This window comes from Embiotoca jacksoni, unplaced genomic scaffold (assembly GCF_022577435.1).
Source record: "Embiotoca jacksoni isolate LCO1_2020_lvr unplaced genomic scaffold, fEmbJac1.0.p SCAF_23, whole genome shotgun sequence".
NCBI classification, from domain to species: domain Eukaryota; kingdom Metazoa; phylum Chordata; class Actinopteri; family Embiotocidae; genus Embiotoca; species Embiotoca jacksoni.
Window position 1 is genome coordinate 470,877 of NW_027185374.1, and position 21,110 is coordinate 491,986.

At 40.8% G+C, this 21,110-nt stretch overlaps 1 protein-coding gene across 2 annotated transcripts in view; it reads left to right on the forward strand.

Moving 5' to 3' along the window:
* Window positions 1-21,110, forward strand: part of LOC138203343 (glutamate receptor ionotropic, kainate 2-like) — a 60,486-nt gene that overhangs the window by 13,618 nt on the left and 25,758 nt on the right. Inside the window, exons 2-6 of one of the 2 annotated variants that reach the window (XM_069158108.1) lie at window positions 5,258-5,425; window positions 6,451-6,708; window positions 9,209-9,390; window positions 10,871-10,924; window positions 12,401-12,574. In XM_069158108.1, coding sequence (XP_069014209.1) covers window positions 5,258-5,425; window positions 6,451-6,708; window positions 9,209-9,390; window positions 10,871-10,924; window positions 12,401-12,574 — 836 coding nt within the window. Of the gene's footprint in view, window positions 1-5,257; window positions 5,426-6,450; window positions 6,715-9,208; window positions 9,391-10,870; window positions 10,925-12,400; window positions 12,575-21,110 lie in introns of both variants that reach the window. The other variant, XM_069158109.1, reaches the window with a different exon arrangement.

Sequence of the window (21,110 nt, forward strand, 5' to 3'; positions counted from 1 at the left end):
CTTTACTAAATACTTAATCATTAGTTGCTATTTTTGTACAAACTTAATTGAAGTGACACATCTTGGAAGTGTCACTATACTTCATTATTTGCTGATGGTTACCTACTGTTATTGTGCCCCTGAAGTAAAGTTAGGCATCCTCATACAAAACTAACTCGTAACACACCCGAAAATAAATAAATAAATGAATTCATTATTACATATTTAGTAATGAGTGGTTCTACAGTGGTTTGGTATTTCGGTCGTCACCATCTTGGTTTTTCTGGGCCAGAAGTGACCATATTTGGACAAACTGGGGAAGAGCCTGCCCACCTATTCCCACAACCTGACTTCAGACGTGTTCACTCAAACCAGGCACACCCCCAAACATACCTTACATTGAGTCCTAATATCTCATTTATATGGAATTGTTTTCATGAAGACTGCCTGAACAGATGGAGTAAATTCAGCGGATGACACAATAATCTCTTGTGAAAAAAATGTATTGACTTTTTATTTCAAGAAAGAAATTGATGCTTTTTGAATGGGAGTCTTTGGAGTCAGAAGTTTTTTGGAGCCAGCCCCTGGTGGCCCTTAGTGGTATTGCACGTTAACTCAGGAATTACTTATGAAGAAAGTGGTTTTTCTGTTTCACAGATATTTATGACCTATTCATTCCCAAAATAATTTTTCAATATAGTATCTCCCCATCTGTTCTCTCATAACTCATCACGATCGTAGCCTTGATTCTGACTTATTCAGGAGCTTCTCATTAATAGTTCATTAATTATCAGGTCATCTCTGATTTGTTCCTTACTAAGTTACATTTTTCAATATCCCATTGGAAAGTGTCTCTTTCAGGCTTACTAGACACAACCAAGAATGTATTGATCATCATCTAAAAAAAAAAAAAAAAAGGAACCCCTACAGTTTACTGCTCCCCTTATCTTGCTCTTACAAAACCAATTGCCTGTAAGATACTATCTTTGAGCTGAGGCCAGAGAAGATGTAGCTGGTCGAACAATATAGTCGTACGTATCATCTCTGCTCCAGACATTATAAAACAGCATGTGTCTCCACCCATGCATGTAGACTAGAATAGAGAGGAATGTCACCCCTCATAAACCAAACAACAAGATATTTGTATGACAAATAAAGTCATACTCTGCATTGATCCATGGATCTTCCGAGTGAATTTCTTTGGACAGACTGCATGTTTGATAGCTTGTTTGTGCGATATCGTAGCATGGACTTAGTGTCCTGCACAGCCGATGTGTCCCATGCCCTGGTCAGATTTCTGGGGATCTTCAGGTAGAGAGAATTGGCCTCGGTGCAGATTAGGAAGGTCAGTCCACCACTCTACCAAGGGGAGCTTCAGATTAATGACCAGGGGCGGCGACTCTCTGCAGGCCTTCATGCATCATGTCCCATTCACTGCCAAACATGTCAGGGAGCGCTCCCACCGGGAATTTCAGGGATATTTATGGAGCGTTTCCATCACTTTTGCCTCCTGCCTATTGGCTCCGAGCACTAAAAGATAGAAGGAGACAGAAACAGGCCATGGGGTTGGGGTGTGGTAGGTGGAGGTCTGAAAGCCTAACTGAAGGGGACTTCATGTGCATACCTGGGCCGCTGGCCTTAGCGACCGGGTTGCTCGCTGGTTTCCATGGCAGCCACCCTACAGCCCACCGCCATCCTGCAGCTGCACTGCTGGTCATTAGTCACACAGACAGGCCGTCCACACTATCTCAACGCTCTTCCTCCACCAATCAGCTGGTCAGATTCCAAAACTGCCAATGCCTCTCAGCCATAGCATAGATGCATGGGTCGCCATGGCAACATATCTGATTCCCATCTCTCTTTCTACAAGAGCATCCTTCACTGGAGACCTAATTGTATTTTCATTCATAGCACTTTTCTTTTAGAAGTAAATACATTATCTTTGCTTGTACACACAGTACACTGAAAATATCGCCTCAGTTTTAATCTTTGCACCATTTGAGCAGCGCATTCTATTTACTGAATGTGAATTTCAAGGTTAGTCCATTACTACTGTTTGTCAAGTATGTCCTTCAGAGATGAATAAATTCTGTATACACAAAATTAATTTCGAATTAACTTAATTTCCGTCGGAGTTTAAGCCAGTGACCAAGTTATTGTATGATTTTCAATCCAATATAAACTTCATTAACTGCGAAGAAACATTAAAGGGTATCAAAATATATAGAGACAACCTCCCTGCACTGCTCTTTCATTTTGACTTTCCGCTCTGTCTCTCACACACACACACACACACACACACACACACACACACACACACACACACACACACACACACACACACACGGAGGCACTCAGATCAGCAGGCCTGTTTTCTCGTCAGGGTGATTATCCAGCTCATAACTCACTCAGAGCTTTCATTTGCACTATAATTCACACCAGTCCCAATGACGGCGACTCTATAATTCTCACACACACACACACACACACACACACACGCACACACACGCACACACGCACACGCGCGCTGATTATCTCAGCTGTAACTCACACACCTGCAATCAGACAGAACCCGAAAAACAGGCAAGAGGAGGATGGATAGAAAGATGAGAGACAGAGTGTAATTAGACTTTAGGCAAAATAAATATATAGATTAAATCCTACTGTGTTTTTTTCAAGATTCATAAAGTCCACTTTTGGAAGTCAAGTCAGATTCATCAGTCACTGTAAACAATACTGAGGATCTACATTCTTAAAAATGTTATATTCAGCTGAGCATTACAGCAAACAATTGTGCATTGTCTTGATCCTGTATTTTACAATGTAATATAATACTTGACATATCCCTAGAAATATTAATGTAATCCTTTACGGACTTAAGTTAATGTTTCTGCTCCTCTGTGCTCTCAAAGGTACACATTTCTTTTAAACCAGCATGTCCAAGCCCATACAGTGTGCCAAAGAAATCTGATGAGCATACCTTAATACCGTTATGCTCATTTTCAGACTCGTTAAACAGGCCAGCGGAGCTCTGTCTGCTCCCTCAGGGCAATATTGTAATAATTATCTATTAGGTCATACTGATGTGATTTCTATCATCTTTAATGGTGATTCTCAGCTATTCGTTCTTTTGAAGATTAATGTGCCATTTCAGTAAAATGAAATGCCACGAATAGCAACGTGTTCACATCACATCGCTGTATGAGGAGGACTAACACATGGAAAAACTCATTACTATCACTCACTCAATGACACAGTGAAGCACAAAACATGTACTTTAGTGCCTTTATACATTTGTTCATAGCTCATTTTACGCTGCGACATCCTTATTCCACTTCAGACTTTATTGGACTATATATGAGTGAAAATGCCATAAAATAAAGCAAGAAACTCCAATATATGGCTGTGTCATGGTGACAGTGATAAAGCTCACTCCCCTGGGTTAATGACATCTTCTTTGCCCTCCTGCACTCATTTTCTATCACTCCCTGCCATGGCCAGATGCTATATATAGCTGCTATGTCTATTACTGTACAGCTCTCTGTCTTCCTCTGCTCTTTTGAAAATGCGTCACTCTCTCTGTCATTTTCTCTCTTTTGGTCCCACTTTTCCTCTCTCTCTCTTTAAATTGAATCAATAAACAGTCTTTAAACTTTTTTTTCAGTTCAGATCTCGTCAACCTGACTCTCCGTCCTCCGAGAGGATGGGAGCCGCGGATGGACTCCTGAACTCTGCTCTCGTCTCCGAGAGTGTTTCTCAGAGCTGCTCTCGCAGCTCTTTCATCTTTTACTCCCTCACACATTCTCTTTTAAGTTTGATTTCTGCAAAGCTATCTCTGGATTTAGTCCATTTTCAAAGGTGTACTAGCTGTTGAAATGTATTGTATCTTTTTTTTTTAATTATTATTATGTTTATTTTCATAGTTGAAAGTAGTTACTTGATTCTACAGCTGTTTCAGCTGTTGAACAAAGAATATTCTTTGTTAAATCTTGATGTGCTACTGGCATATTGCACCATCTAACAAGTGGCTTTACCTCATCCTAATGATGGATGTGTGAAAACACTTATCGTTCTCACCGACCACATTTACACCTGAAATTAAATATGCCCTGCATGGCTGGCTCATAGATCAAATATTGTTATATATTTTTTTAATGTTCCCAAAACACATTAAAGTCAGACGTGAGCATTTGATTGTAAAATATCCTTGTATGTTGCATTTTTGGTGAATCCTCAATGAGTACAGGTTGTGTATGTTTGACATAATATGAAATGAGTCACATTTGTAGTGGGTCGGTTCAGACATCACCTTTTATTTAGGATTCTGAACCACATTGAACCATCTGGAGCTTTTAATCGTTTTTGTTCGGCTCAAAATAACTGACAGGTCTGAAGGGAGCCCTTTTAAGTTGAAAACACCTTACGTTGAGGTGATAATTGAATTGTCTGGCTCATGCAGTGTAGCGGAACAATAGGTTTTGTGTAGAGGCTTTTACAATTAATGAGCATTTTGTGGTTGATACTTATACATCCATAAGGTTTCTCGTGCAGGCACAGCGTGGTACTCCCATCAGGATGCTCCCTCATTAAACATCAACAAAAGTAACAATGAAATATGATGCAGAGTTGATTAGTTTTTAATTAGTATGATTAAAAATGTCCTAATGGTATCTTAATTTACGATTTGATCGACCTTCGCTATCTGTCTTTCTGTTCTTGCCTCTCTTCTTACACCACTTTAAACATGTTCCCGATTTCTCCCATGGCTCTTATTCTCTTGTTCATCTCTACTTTTTTTGCCCTGATTTTTGTGTTCCCTGCGCTCTCGTCTGACTTTCTTTGCTCGGTTCCCATTTGAGAATTATTGAAATCAATGGGAGAAAATGGACGAGTGAACCTTTCTGTCAAGGCTGAGCGAGGGAGTTAAAGAAGGGCACCCACCCCTGAACTCACCTCCCAACGCAACTAATTGCCTATAATTACACAGACGACTGCCACAGAATGCAAATCAGCTCGAGATCCAAATGCCTAATCCGCACTGTAAATCTATTTCATGTCAGCGTGTGACTGAGCCGTGTAGAGCAGTGAGGACAATAGCATCAATAATATGAAATACTGAGGTATAAAAATGAAAGCACTGCTTGAGCTGTAATTGCCTGAATCATATCGATCATTCACTTGAATGGCATTTGTGTGAAGGAATCTGTGGCAATAAAAGGAGGCTGAAGCGAATGTTCAGAGGTCTTTTTTTCTTCTGACTATTGTTTTTAACCCACAGGAGGAATATTCGAATCCATTGAGAGTGGCCCCTCCGGAGCAGAGGAACTAGCCTTTAAATTTGCCTTGAACACAATCAACAGGAACCGCACATTGCTCCCCAACACCACGCTGACCTATGACATCCAGAGAATAAACATCTTTGACAGCTTTGAGGCCTCCCGGAAAGGTGAGTCAGGAGGAAAGGGAAGGGCGTTTAAGCAGAACGTCACCGTGAGCGCTGTTTTTTGTAGTTCATCTCATTTCTGAGAAATAGTGCTTCACAGGAAGTCATTTCGACAAACACTGCACTGCCTACTCTGTTATTTGAGTGTCAAATTTATGCACTCTTCTGTGAAGTGCCCGAATAAAACTCCCTCAGTGAATTGAAGAAAAAAAGTGCATGGGCACTGTTTTATGCTAAAAATCCCATAATAAGTTAGCACATTGGGTAGATCCACAAAATAGTCACGCGTCGGTACACTTCAGTGATGAAATGACTCAAATGACCACGACTCTCAGGTGTCTAAAATCTCAGTTAACTGCTCGCTATAAAGAAATTGATTCAGTTTTTAATATTAAATGATAATGTGAATGAAAAAACAGAGCAATGATTCCATTCACAGGCATGAAGTCAATTTAGTATATTCCGTGAATCACACCATCCATCCATTAATACAACCTGTCGTGAAAAAACATTGCAAACAACTGAGCATTTAGAATAGGCTACTAATTAACAGAATTAACTGAGAGTTGAGTTAAATGAAAAAAAGAGATCCATGCAACATACAGTATACTGTGTAGCTGTTCATATTAAAGATACCTTTGGGAGTCTTTACAAATCATTTGCAAAGCTATTTTTATTGCAAATTTGAAAAACCTATTTTTACATCCATGTATGCTGTTTTGCTCTTCCTCATTTTGTCATATTTTGTTTTTGGTGCGTGACAATAGTCAGTGGAACAGTGTGAAACCAATGGCAGGTATATGCATTGTATCATTCCAAACAAACAGGGATCCCACTTCCAAAAACACTGCACCAAATCGCTTGCAGTGGTTAAGAAAAACAACCCTCCACGGGGTGTCATTAATTATACAAGCTGGATTGTGGATATTATCAAGCATCTCTTCTGGTTACTTATTCTTTGCAAATTTAAATGCCCGACAGAAATGTGAAATCTGACGTGTTGCTTCTTTTGCTTACTACCCTGTCAGCATGTGACCAGCTGTCCCTTGGAGTGGCGGCCATTTTTGGCCCCTCACACAGCTCGTCAGCCAATGCAGTCCAGTCCATCTGCAATGCTTTGGGAGTGCCCCACGTCCAGACCAAGTGGAAGCATCAAGTGTCAGACAACAGGGACTCGTACTATGTCAGCCTGTACCCTGACTTCTCCTCCCTCAGTAGAGCCATCCTCGACCTGGTGCACTTCTTCAAATGGAGAACAGTCACTGTGGTCTACGATGACAGCACAGGTACAGGTACAGTTGGTGTTTGTCTTCATCCTCCACTGGTGTGTCTCTTTTGTGTCATGATGAATGTGACAGTTTTTTTTAGTTGTTTTTTTTTTTTAAACCAGTAACGTTTACACCCTAACGTGTCCAGAAGAAAAGAGGAAGGTGAACTACAAAAAGCAGCACTGCTTCTCAGAGTTCAGTGAGTGCTTTGTAACCTGTCAAGTTAATTCAGAAATCAATAGCTTACTGTTCTGCCTCAGTCCTCCAGGTGCTGCCCATGTCAGTCTTCCAGGAGAGTGAGCAGCAGCATAGAAAAAAAAAAGAAAAGAGAACCACATTACCCAGAATGACCCAATGTCTCTTCAGATTAATGCAATGCAGAATTGTAGTATGTAGGGGCTGACAACAGTCATTAATAACACAGAGACATTTGATCTCTGAGGGTGGCTATCAAATATGTCTGTGAGCCATTTCGTCTATCCTGTGTCTTTGTGGAGTGGCTCATAATATGCATTTTAAAAGGCGAGTTGTATTTTTGCTGGAGGACGCTGATGTTTTTATGTGGTAAAGTGTAATTGTGCCAGAGAAGACGACAATACTCAAATGCTTATTCGCAATTTATGAGCTATTTGGCATGATGTGGTTGACAACTAAATGTGTCTCGATTACACGGAGATGAGAGGAGATGTAAATTTTAGACGGGTAGCCTTATTAATTCACTCCCTACTCTGCACAAATGAGTATTGTCTTGTAGCTGACATCCTAAAATGTGCCTCAGAGTAGATATTCAAACCCTTGTCTGTCCTGTTTACCAATTAAAGTGTCACCGCTGTTATTTTTACTGAAATATTTCTTCTTCCAGTATCTCTACTTACATATTTGTGACATACATTAAACAGCCAATCCTGCACCAGTCCGGTGCCCAGACGTTAACCTCAGATGATATCCCAATGGCTCGTCCCGCTTGCCACATTAGTCTGACTCATCTCCTTGACCTCTCTTCACTTCCTGCCTTGGAGCTCAGTACATTAACACCCTCATTCTCCGGCAAACTGTCCCAGAGAGATGCCAAAAGGTGACTTCTCGCCTCTCACTGCCAGATAGGAGCCGGTCGGGCCTCCTCTATGGAGCATTTCTGCTGGAACACACCTGACGCCCTGAAAAGTGTGACAGCTGCATGGCTGCGCTTCCCCCCCTCCCCCTCACGTCCACCCTCTCCCCCGCTTCCACCCGGTCTCAGGCTGTAATCACACAGCTTCATGCTCCAGGGCCCCGTACTGCTGATTGGAGCCTATCTGACGGCTGGCAGGAAAAACTATCGGAGGGGATAAAATATTCACACACAGCCGTTAGAAGATCCAGGGGGAAAGTCTGAAGGCATTAGCCAGAGCCCACAAACATCTACACTGACAGTGTTTCCCAAACGTTGAGCTCCCTTGACAGATTTTTTTTTTCTTGCTTAACACCTCCCAAAGTGTCAGTGCGAACAAAAACAGGGAGATGCCGACATGCCCTAGAGTTGGGATCTATTGGGATTACCTGAGGAAAGCTCTAGGAGGTTCAGTATTCTTCCCTACAATGGTACCTTACACAAGACCTGCATGTTCTTATTTCACACCAATCTTTCTATAGGCCTGAGGGAGACCCAGCCCCACTCACAGTGAGACCATTAAACTGCTCACACAGCACTTCTTTTCAAAATAAAAAAAAAATAGGCTGAGCTTTCTTAAAGTGGTTCCACAAAAAAAAAAAATCCCATCTCTCTACAGTTCCCTCTCAAACTATCCTCGCTGCTCCATCCATTTTTATACCCATGACAAGTAATCATCTCTCCCATCAATCCAGCCTCTTTCATCCCTGGACTCTGAAGTTCCTTACCGAGGGAGAAACTCATTGTAATCTCATCACAGTATCTCCCGGAGAGCTTTCTACCTGAGCGTGTGGTCGAGAAATGAAAGGTGAAGATTGTAGCTCAATATGTGATGGTGGCGTCGGGCTCCCCAGGGGCAAGTACAAGCTGCGCAAACAGAGCCTCTCTCATCAGAACACATCTGAAGTGTGTGCAAGAGAGGCAGAAGAAGCAGGATTGACCTTGCCTTTCCATCAGGATCAAATTGGACCTATTCCATGCTGCTGTATGGTATCAGGGAGGACACGAGCAAATCAGCATTTTGGAAGCTTCTGTCGGCTTGGAAGTTTCTGTAGGAGGATGCAGATTGAGGTTCTCTCTATTTTGTGCTTTCGGTATAAAAGAGTGCAATGTGCTGGCTTAGTGTAACATTCTCTTGATAGGTCTGTAGCAGTACGTTTGCTTGCCAAGCGTGAGTAGGAGGATCAATAGACTGTGGATTAGGAAGGCATGCATATGAGCTTTTTTCTGCTGAGAAAACCTGATTCCGGTTGGTTTTCACGGCCTTCTTAGAATGAGATACTTCAAAATGGCGGCAGATCAAACACACTACGTGGCTGCATCTTTCAAATTCCCCTTTCACGCTATATGTATCCGCTTTGTCTGCAGGTCTCATTCGACTGCAGGAGCTGATCAAGGCACCGTCACGATACAATATTCGTTTGAAGATCCGACAGCTGCCCACAGAGACCAAGGACGCCAAGCCACTTCTGAAGGAGATGAAGAAGGCGAAGGAGTTTCACGTCATCTTTGATTGTGGACATGAGATGGCTGCCTGGATCCTAAAACAGGTATGAGCCAACCTTAAAATGATTTTTTTTTTTTTTTTTTTTTTTTTTTTTTATACTCGCTGGAAACCCACGGACTATTCATGAAACTTTGAAGTCATTCATTTTAAATAAATAATAAGTAAATATGAAAAAAATAGTCGATTAATACCAACTGCTTTAAGGTCCCATACCATTCACCTTTAATCTCGATGTGTAAACATTAGAAGATGCTAAGTTGATGGTACAGTCTGCAACGTTTGTGAATAACAGGCATAATTTTATCAGTGTTTCCAGAATTTAATTAAAAGTGGTTAACTGCAGTATCAAAATTTACATAATTCCCCCTTATAGAAACATAGACTCACTGTTCATCCATTATGTATATGCACTAAATCAATAAACTCATGCGTGTTCCCTTTTTTCCCTTTCTCTTGTTAAGCACTGATGCAAACTCTGTGCATCTTTAATCTCTTCATCGAATATTAGATCTCTACTACTGACCCATCATAATGGATGCCCTCCATTGCACAATAAAGTTTTTTCTTAATTAGAAAGTCTAATTCCGCTCACAGGCATGTTAAATTCATTTAACAGATGCACGTTATTTATGAGAACCGAGGTGGTTCTTATTAAACTGAAGTTTTCTCACAAGCATATCGTACTGTTTAAATTCTCTACGCAGCTGTGTGTCTGTGGGAAACGACAAGAATGACTATTTATTTTGGTAAAAACAAAATGTATCAAGCCATGCACATGCATGACAGGAAGAAAACATGCTTATGTGGTAAAACGTTTGTCAAATATGAACAAAACATCCTACATTGCTTTGTAATCAACATATAATGAGCAATAAAATATGAAATGCACTTTGTTGGTTTCAATGCTAATGTAACAGTGCACAGAGATCTTAGATCTTTGGTTAAATTCTGCTGCTTCTCATAAGCCCCTAGAACAGCTGGCACTGAGCCTCATGAATATTGAATATTACACTGCAGTGTGTTCTGAAAAAAAAAAAAAAAAAGAGCCGCTCATACAAATATACATGAATATTAGTGGCATAGTCTGTGTGCACGTCAGCTTCCTTCATCAGAATCACACATGGTTTTCACAAGGTATGTTGCCTATATCTATAGAGAAGCAGCTGTGAAATAAACAAAATTATATTACTGAAAACAACACATTTTGTGTGAACAATAATCCTCCTTCAAAACAGCGATGTGTCATTTCAGCTTTTGCAGTAATTTGTGTTTTTAAACATCAAATTCTCTGTCGGGGGTTGGTTGAGCTATGCAAGTTCAGATTGATTAAAACATGACAACTTCTATTAATATTCCCCTGCTCTATTTTAACATGATGTCTTTGTTCTCAAGTGTCTTGCTGACAAGTTTTAGGGTGACTATATGGGTTAACTAGGAGCTAAATGAATAATTATAATGTAGAATGTAATACGTTCATTAAGCTATTTGTTTAGTAACTGCCTGCTATTAATTTTTTTCTATAGGCCCTGGCCATGGGTATGATGACTGAGTACTACCATTATATTTTTACTACCCTGGTGAGTATACTTCCACTTCTTTCTTTTTTTTTTTTTTTTTGGAGAAAATGTAATGATTGGTTATATTATTTGTTGAAATTTTTTTGCACAGCACTGTCCACTTGATAATGTGTGGTTTTGACAGTTCCCTTTTTCTGGGCTGATTGTAGTGCAAACACTCGTCTGTTTTTGCTTGTTGCAAGGCAAAATTCATCCATCTGTCTGAGCGCGTGATGACAGTTTTTCTTCTCTCTGAATAAAATTAAATACGGCTCAACCGGGAGCTGGTCGAGGGGAAACATCCCATTATTTTCACTTTGTGTGAATGATTTTGGAACCTGAACCACAACTTGACTTTGTGCAGACAGACACAAATAGTCTTGAAAACCCTCGTCGTTGTCATGAATATACTTTTTTCATTTTAACAGTATCAGTTGTAAAAGTTTAACTTCCTTTTATTTTCTATATTCTGCACAAAGTGTTTTACTTCACTTGGCTGACCACAACTCTGAGTGCAGGAAACAAAAGCAGTTGGCGGTATTATATCTGGACTCTGGTAGTGATTGAAGATCTCCAAAGTTCTTTGATCTAGTCAATACAAAGATTGCTTGCTACGCTCCAGATGAAAAGCAGCACATCTTCACTGAGCCCAGAGAACAGAAGACTGAGAGCTCGGATAATAGCCTTGAGCAGATGAGACTGTCAGCCATTTGGTCCATTATAGCTCTAACAAACAAATGGCATGCTGTGTTGTTTGTAGCACAATTGAAAAAGGCTGAGGGAAAGGTGGGAGAAAACTGACCTGAAAAAGACATTTACCAGTGGACAGGATATGTAACTGTCCCCGGTGCACCCACATAAGGACCTGACTTGATGAAAGGGGAGTGAGTGACAGCAGGTATGTCATTGGGAAAGGAAAGAGAATAGTGATTATAGGCCTGTTTCAGTGGCATGCTGCTTCTTGTCTGGATGGAAACTTGCCGACTTTAACAGTCAGAGTTTGGCAGAATGGAGGCGACTGTGCTGGCCTAAGCTGCTGTGTACCAGTACCAAGCCATCCATGCTGCTTTCGGAATAGGACAGCAAACATTGACCATGGCACCCCCCCATTCTGCATCCATCACCTGCTGTTGCTCTGTCAACTGTGTTGTTGCGTCCCATAGACGTTTGCCTGGTGAGATGCCAGACATACTGCATGCAGGACAATTCGGGTTGTCCTTTCACTTCCACATGATAGATGGCAGCCCCCCAAAAGCACGCCAGTAACCTTGAAAGTCTTGCCTTAATCAAGGCTACTGCCTCAGCATAAGATAAAAGAACTCCTGTAATACCTTCAACTGCACCTCTCTGCTCTCACTTCTTTGGCGAAAGTTGCCACTCAAACGACTCCTCTTAATTATTGAGATGAGAGATGTATAGCAGCGTTCAAGTGAGGATGAGAAAATCATTATTTTTTGCCAATTAAACGCAGTTACACTTTCATCTCAATGCTTCTAGGACCTCTTCGCCCTCGATATGGAACCGTATCGCTTCAGTGGAGTCAACATGACCGGCTTTCGCATCCTCAACACGGAAAACTCTCAGGTGTCGTCAATCATCGAGAAGTGGTCAATGGAGCGGCTACAAGCCCCACCCAAACCGGACTCAGGCCTGCTGGATGGATTCATGACAGTAGGCTTAAACCTTTTTTTTTAATTTATTTTTTTATGCTGCTTACGCATTGCACATTATGCTGCGCATGCAAAAACATGCCTGGAGCTATACTTCATTCCTGAATGTCCAAGAGACCAAATCAATTGGGCACCGTACATAAAATAACAGCTGCCTTGGGTATTTTTTGCTGCAGGCACTTGTGTTTATATAGAATGCTCTTTATGAAACTATAGATGATTGCTAATGAAACGGATTAATGTTTTGAAATGTACAACACTTCAAAAGAGGAGAAGTGCCAGTTGTCAATCATGAGCTCAGTGGTGCAGGGCTCCTGGGGTGGATGCAGGAGCAGCAGGGACGCCCTCTGCGTGGTGCTTTTGAGTTGGTGCTCCTGGGTCTAAATGCTCAGTAATGAGCCGGTGTGAATGGTAATAGCCGTTTATCTGCCCTTCTGCCTCTCACAACTCTCCTCTGGGAGCGTGGCCAAAATATGACAATCTGTCAGTGTTCATGCAGAGAGAGGGAGCAAATTGGATGGAAATTATGGCCTTGGTTTTTTAGGATGGCATCCAGGAAAGCATGGGATAAGGTGATTTGAAAGTGAAAAAGGGAATGGAGCTTGTCATGGACATTCAAGGTCCCTTTCCTGGGTCTGTTGTTGTAAACAGTCAATTTACTCCACCTCCCTCACAGCACCTTCCTTGGAGACAAACACCTTTTTTTTTTTCCCTTCTTCTAGCCAGCCTTTCTTTTTTCTTTTTTTTCTTGGCAGATTTAAGATCTGGTATCAGAAATATGTGAAATGAAAGAAGTATCTTTTCATCAAACACTTAAAGACAAGCCTTTGAATTAGATGCAGTGCCTGGTGTCTGTTCACACATCAATCACAGCCTTGACTCACTGATCAAAAATGAAAACACACAATCAGTCATGGAAATACTGTAAATGTTTTTTCATTTTATTTTACCTACATATGCCACGGTAACCTCTTGTCAGCATACACTGCTGTAAATATTGAATGTTGTATTTCCCTCAAGCAGCTGTATGGGTGCCCCCTTTTTCCGTGTAGCACTCAAATACAGAAAAATAAGCAAAGTGGTTCTGTATGCAGAAAGATTAATGCAATGCACAGCGAGGTTAATTCACTTGATTTTTTTTTTCTCCCCTTCATCAGAAATGAATGGACATTAGTGGAGAATGTTGAATTGATTAATTAGTATTGCATTCATCACTTTGTCAGATCTTATACTACATATTGACATATCGCACTGGACTAGAGTTGCCGTTAAATTATACGTCCAAAGACAAGCTTGATAAAGTGCTTCATTAGAGTGCTCTATTCATAAGACCCGGGTCTGATGTATTTTATTCTTAGGAGTGTTTCACCCTAAGACAGTTCCTTATAATGAGTGAATGAAGAGATAGCGGTAATGTAAAAACATTGTCATTTTAATGGTATAATAAAAGATTCATGGAGAAACCGTCCTGCTGCTGATTTTAAAAAAAATATTTTGTGCCTACTTTATAAAAGTATGGATTTAAAATAGCGTTTGGTTTTTCAGTTTGTTTTTAATTAATCTGTAGATTTGCCTGACATCTAATGCTGCAGTGCTAGAGGCCACCTTGAAGGGTATCATTAAATTACAGTGAGGCAGGGCGGCAGCGGCCAGTGTGACCTTCCACCCCCCGACCCTCCCTCCAAGCCTTTCATTTCTTCTCTCTCATGTTCTTATTCCACGCGGTACTGAAGCCTTGCTGGGCTGTGGGCTTGTTTGCACTCGGTGACCAGGCAACAGTTGGGTAGCGATGGTTACCAGGACAACGGCGACCATGTCACCTTGCGCTTTTCCTGAAGGATTGATTGACTGAGATGGGAGGAGTGCGGGGAAGGTGAGGTGGGTTGCGGCAAGAGGGGTTTGATGAGGAGGAGGAAGAGAAGAATGGGCAGGAACGAGAGGGGTGAGGCTGTTGGGAGGTGCACGCGGTGCTTTCTCATGCCACTGGGCTTGCTTCATGCTGGGGAGTGTATAATCACAGTGACACGGTGTGCCTTGGGTGAGGCAGAGTGTTGTCTCAGGGAAGGATGCATAATGAGAAGTCCCTCCTCAGACCAGGCAAGCTCGCAGCCACAAACACACTGAGCCCCTGTTTCCTAACTGTGTTTGTCAGAGGTATCTCTGACATGGAGGGACGCACAATCAGAGTGGGGATGCTAATTAGTCCAGTTCATTTGTTGTGTATGTGCTGTTGATCTTGCCTGTTTGCGTCGACTAATGTCAAGCTCGAGTTGTTTTAACCCTCCATCTTGAGGTGGATTTACAGCAACTAGAGACCTACAACCTGCGTACAGCCAGACAGATACACAAACAGCCAGATGTATTTGATTATTTTGTATTTAATCTGATTATTATTTTGTCTCATCTTTGTGTAATTATTCCCTGCAGCTAATGAGATATTTGGTTTTAATGCTTTGTTGTAATTTGAATCATTTTAAATCCCCATTCAATGAGCTAAGCATATACTTGGATTTAACTGAGAAAGAACAGTTTCCTAGTTGTACGCCTCACTGAGGCTTTAGGCCCAGATATTTTCCACATCTGCAACATTTCATAAGTCTACATTTCATTGAGCTATAATTACCACCACAGAGTCGGATGTTCTTCAGTTGTCATCAACACAATTGAAAAGTTTAGTGTAGCTCGTAATAATGACTCTCTTATTAATAGAGAACAATTGTGTGGATAGTGTGTGTGACATGGTGGGGCTGCTCTTTTTGTTCACACGGGACACAGTGAAAAGAATGTTTGACTAAAGCAGGCTAAATGAATTGAAAACACAACAATCACGCTGAGATACATCCATACTCAGCAAACCTTCCAAGAGATATGGATAATGTAATAATTCTTCATGAAAATACCCCAAAAAAAACAAACCTGGTTTGTTTGGATGCACATAGAACGTAAGAAAAGCTAGTTTTGGTAACATAAAAAAAAAAAATTAAAAAGGAGATCTGGTGCATTCTCCATACTCAAAGTTATAATACTTAAAAATTGACATTATATAACATTATTTATGGCAAGCATTTCTCTGCAATAGCTCCTCAGTGTATTTGCACTCTGTAACTGCCTCCCTGTATAATAGTTTATGGCAGTCTGTTGTTCCCCCATGGGATATAGAGCCAATAGCATGCAGAGGCGATTCACAGGAAATGCTCCATGCTCCTACCGGTCCCCGTTTCACCACATTTTGCAACATGTGTGCTGTGATTTGCAACGTGAGATGATTTTCTCCCTGTTAATTTTGACACGTTTCACGAACCAAAACAAACAGTATCTGTGACATGTGCCGGAGCGTTTGAGAGCCCTGCAGCACTCCCAGATGTAATTGTAATTTGTGAGTGACATTCGTTTGTGAATCGTGACGTTGCCGCTGTTTGCGATAGGTGTGTCCTCAAATTGTTTTTGTGAAATGGGCCCCTGGATGTTATTCTGAAAACAAAATGCGCAGCATACAAGCACGTTACATAATGTGAAAGACAACATGTGATCTCACTCTTCATTAGGCTTCTTTACTAAAACTACATGGCACATTACTTTTCAAATCCCTCACTAGTTTATTTGAGCTGAATTTGGGAAAGTATAATTATTGCAATGATCTTCCTGCTACCATCAATAACCACCAGAAATTGACTGGACTGAAATTATATCTGCAGGTTTCAATTTAATATTTTGTACTTTTTCTATCACAGATTGGACCTTTTAAAATATTTTTTGCTGAGAATTTCTATTTGAGTTTAAATGAGGACTAATGGGAGCAGATAATGAAAGAAGAAGAGAAAAAGGGAGGAGGCAGGTTGGCTTAGAAATGCGCAGCGGTAGAGAGAGAGAGGGGGAGGAGGGGGAGGGGAGGCAGACAGACACCTAGCTGCATTAACAAGCACTGCTGGGAGTAGAGTGGGAGACACCCACACAGTGAGAGCAGGATGGAGGAACTTGCTTGGTAGCAGCTACGCTCCAGTTAGATGGTGTTTATCATGCATGCTTACGGACTAGTGAGTGTTTATATTGTGCTGCGTGTAAGTGTGAAATGCACTGAAGACAGACTGTAAGATGTCTGATTCACTTCCCTGGTTGGTGGCTCTTCCAAAGAGGAAGACTTGGCTCAGGTTTGGCCTCACTGGTGGGTTTGTTATAGCACATGGCAGCCTGGAATCTGAAGAGAGTAGCGACACATGAATCCCTCTCCCAGTGAGCTTCATTAATACAACATTTTAACCAAATGAGGGTCCTCAGTGTGGATGTTTAGCCAAATTTGCTGCTCCCCAGTCAGTGTGATATTGAATGGAGGATACATGCTGTAATTTTGTCTGATATGAATCACTGCACAATATACTTTGTGGGAAATTAAATTCAGCACTTAGGGAATCTTTTTATTTGCTCAAACAAACTTCAGTTTCTACCCTGCAGCTTAAATAAGTTCTCAGTACACCAAATGTAGCATTGTGCTGCTTTATTTCTGTTTTTAACAGGGCCCAAATGGTACATCAACATGACTAGACACTTTTAGCCTTACACCAATACGATATAGTAACTAAAGTACACACAAAAAAAAACTATGTTTAGAAACAGCATAGCAACCATTGCATAAATGCTACAATAGAGAGCACTGAAAAATGCCCCTTCCAGTACATATCTTGATTACCGTTCTTTATAAAAACACATTTACACATTCCTTCAATAATAATAAACATATATAGGCCTTCATATTGTAGCCTATGCAGTATGTTGCCTAAAGAATCCAGTATGAGTCCGTTTCTTCTCTCCTGTGCACTGACAAACCCTCCTTTTTTGAGCTACATAAAATGAGGTGATGCTTCAATATTATATTTGCTACATAGGATGGATGGAGCACACAGAATGAGCTCCACACGGGTTCACAGGTTGGTTGCGTCCATTACAGCAATGTGATCTCCCTCCCTCTGATCCCAGTTGGCAGAGGAGAGAGCCTTTTAAAGACAGCAACTGTGGAGAGCAGACACTCGATGCCCTGTGCCGGGCACCACCAGCTGGGCTTGGCACAGCATCAACATTATTAGCACCACTGCTCCCTCGGTTCATAGAAGCCTTTTGTGAGTGAGAACAGGCAGAGGGAGAGGAGGAATTTAAAATGAGGATTTATTATCCTTTTTTTTCCCTTCGATTTCGCTTCCTCCAACACATTTTACTTTGATTTTTCATTAATTTACTTTTTCTACATGTTAACAAACCAAAACTGAAAGAGGAAAAAGTTGAATTTTTTACAATGCAAATAGGTTAAAATGACAAGATGCAGTCAAAGAGATACCTTCATGCTATCTACATACTAGTCACATACACATGCACAGAAGACATTCCTCTGCAGTAATGCAAGCAGGCGCCTGCTGCTGATGGTATATAGGACAATAAAAGCCTTTGCAATCAGGGACCACAACCATCATCAGATCACTATCATACAATCAGCCCCCGGAGGCCAGTGCACGCAGCAGGAGCTGTGTCATGGTCACACTCGGACTCACGGACATTGGGTGGCCTTGGGATCTCTTGGCATGCCATCATCCTTTCAGAGGCTGTCCCTCTCACCTACACATATAGATATATATCTATATAGATATATATAGATATAGATATAGAGAGAGAGATAGATACTGCTTGCATAGATATCTATCTATCTATCTATCTATCTATCTATCGATGGATGGTACAATATACACTGTATGAGCATAGAGTTAAACAGTGTAAATAGATTCACAGACATGTACAGTGAATACAAAGACAACTGCGCATTACTGAGATGCTCTTAATCAATTCAAATGTTTGGATTTTGTGATGCTTAATTCACTATATTTCTGAGGGAAATACTGTTCTTTTCCTCTACATTTATTTAACAGTTAGTTAACAGTTCTTTTCCAGATCTAGATTTAGAAAACCTAAAATAAGCATGAAAAAATAAAAGTTAATAATGTAGTTAAAAAAAAAAATTGTACCATAATCAGCTACAGCATTAATATGTCACTTACTTGCGTAATCTAGTAATATACATGAAAAGGGACCATTCTGCATAATATCTTTTTGCTTCTTATAAATATGTTTTTAATATATTGTATTGATGTGTATATATTTTTGCTTAAATAAGACTTATTAATTGTTAATGGACTCTAAATGCTTTTTCTACCACTGTACGAAGTCACAAAAACATGACAAATACAACTGCAGAGAAACATGTGTAAAAGCATGCCTCTTGTATCCACACATGGAAAACAAGGATTTCATGCTGCACTGTACTCCAGTTACTGCAGTTCATCAACAAAATAATGCATATTCTCATCCAGTATCGGCACAGAAAAACAAAAGATTTTCCTGTAGTAAACATTTTTAAAGAAATTGATAGCATCTTCCTGCTCCGGTATTGTGGAGAGACCGCTGCAAAATGGCCTGTGTTCATCAGTACCCCAGATGTAATTAACACTGCCTGTGTTGTTTACACTATGAATCAAGTGTGGACTCTCTCCATACTGCTGACATCCTCTCACTCTCTGTTTCTCTTTCTGGCCACCAGAGTCCACCAGATGGTAGCGAAATACACAGGAATGTTGAGTCTAGAGCCGAGCTCCAACTTGCCTTTGTCACAGATGAAGCCTAGTTCTTAAGCGACTCACCATTTAATCAGAAGCCATGCCTTGGCTTGCTTTCAAGAGGCTTGAATTGTAAAAGTTTTGTTACTCTGGTAATTTTGGAAAGTACTTCTGACGAATTGAGGGGAGATAAAAACCTGTGGAGTGGGCACCTACTATCCTCTTTTGCACATCCTGGCTGGAGGCTGATTAAATATGAGGAAAGGCCATCATGTTAAACAGCCACTTAATCAGATGTAGGTTAGGCAGCATGGTGTTAATTAGGGTGGACTCTGAACTGGACCGAGCTGCCAGCAGCATGCTGTTGCCGGAAGGGTCTGGTGGGACCCCGCTGCTCTGAGAATTCACTGCCTCTTTTGTCAGACTTAATAAAATAGTTTGAAACGGTATCATTTGATGTTTTTCATGTGCAGTCATACTACTGATTTTTTTAAACACGCTAGTGGCTTAACTCCGGAGATGAAAAGGGTGAGGTTTAAAGTTTTTAGTGAAATGTATCAACAACTTTTGGGAGTATTTTCATGAAATTTAGGTACAAACATTACTATCCATCACAGGATGAATTGCATTGACTTTGCTCATTCCCCGACCTTTCATCTAGCAGAATGTCCAAATACATTTCTATTTTTCCAATACTTTAAATTATGAACAAAAGTAAAAACATCAAAACTAATGACATTACCTCAAGCCTCAGTTAGACTTTGAACAGAGTGCTGTTCATCAAATGTTAGCAGGCCCACATGCTAAACTGAACATGGTGAATATGACCTGCTCAACATTAGCACGTCAACGTTGTCATAAACCATTGAGGGGAAAATCGAGTATGCGATAAAGTGTTTCTGGCAGCAATTTTAGTAGTTTGTTTGTAACAAACAGAACGGGGACTAAGTAGGTAGAATGATCAATCTGTGCATATTTGATCTGCTTCATCCATTTAGCTTTGTAAACCAATTGTTTTAGAAGTTTGACATGGGGATTAACTCTTTCCCTACCCTTTGCCCTTTTTCCAAAACTCAAATATACAGTTTATTGGCATTACGTGGTGGAAAAATCCATGAGGTCATAGTAAAGAAAGAAGTTATTCTTGAAGCAAAAAGATCACTTAGTCATTGATAGGTAAAATGTATATTCAAAATGGAGGTTGTCAACATTAAAGCGTCTGTCAGTATTTGATAAGGGTATTAAGAAAACACTACATCACTGCTGAATCAGTATATATAGACACACATCAAACAGAGTTCTGCTCAGACTCTCACCACTCCCACAGGACCCTCTTTTTCCAACCAAAAACTCTGAAGTGTAGTCCTTTATTCCCCTTTAAAGTGTGCTTAAATCTACAATAAAACCATGAATGCGCTTTCACATAAATCCAGCCACCATCAGTGAATCTGTTACCCAAGAGTCCTTGTTGGAAGAAGCCAGTCTTACTTCCCCGTGACAAAAACCTCATTTAAAAAAAAAAATAAGGAAATACAGCAGGGCTGCTCTGTTGCCTCAGCATGTGGAAATGCAATGTGAGAAAGGGATTAAACTTCTAATGCACAAAAGAAAAAGAGGAAAAATAACACTGACGACACTGGCAAAGGCCCACATATATCCACACTGAGCAATACTCAACACAAAGCTCAGTGAAATTCTGTGGAGAGCAAGTGGGGAAGGCACACGGCGACAAAAGGGATGAAAGGGAGGAAGAGACAGGGTCCAGGGGAGGAGGGACTGCGGCACAATATAGGCAGTCAGAAAGAAAGATACGAGGAGAGGCAGAATGTAAAAGTTACGGACAGTGAGAGATGGCAGCACACTGAGCCGCAGTCACCCAAGGGCTTTTTTTTTTCTCACCAAAATGATCTGACACTGCGTGCTCTCTCTTCTCTGCTAGGAAAC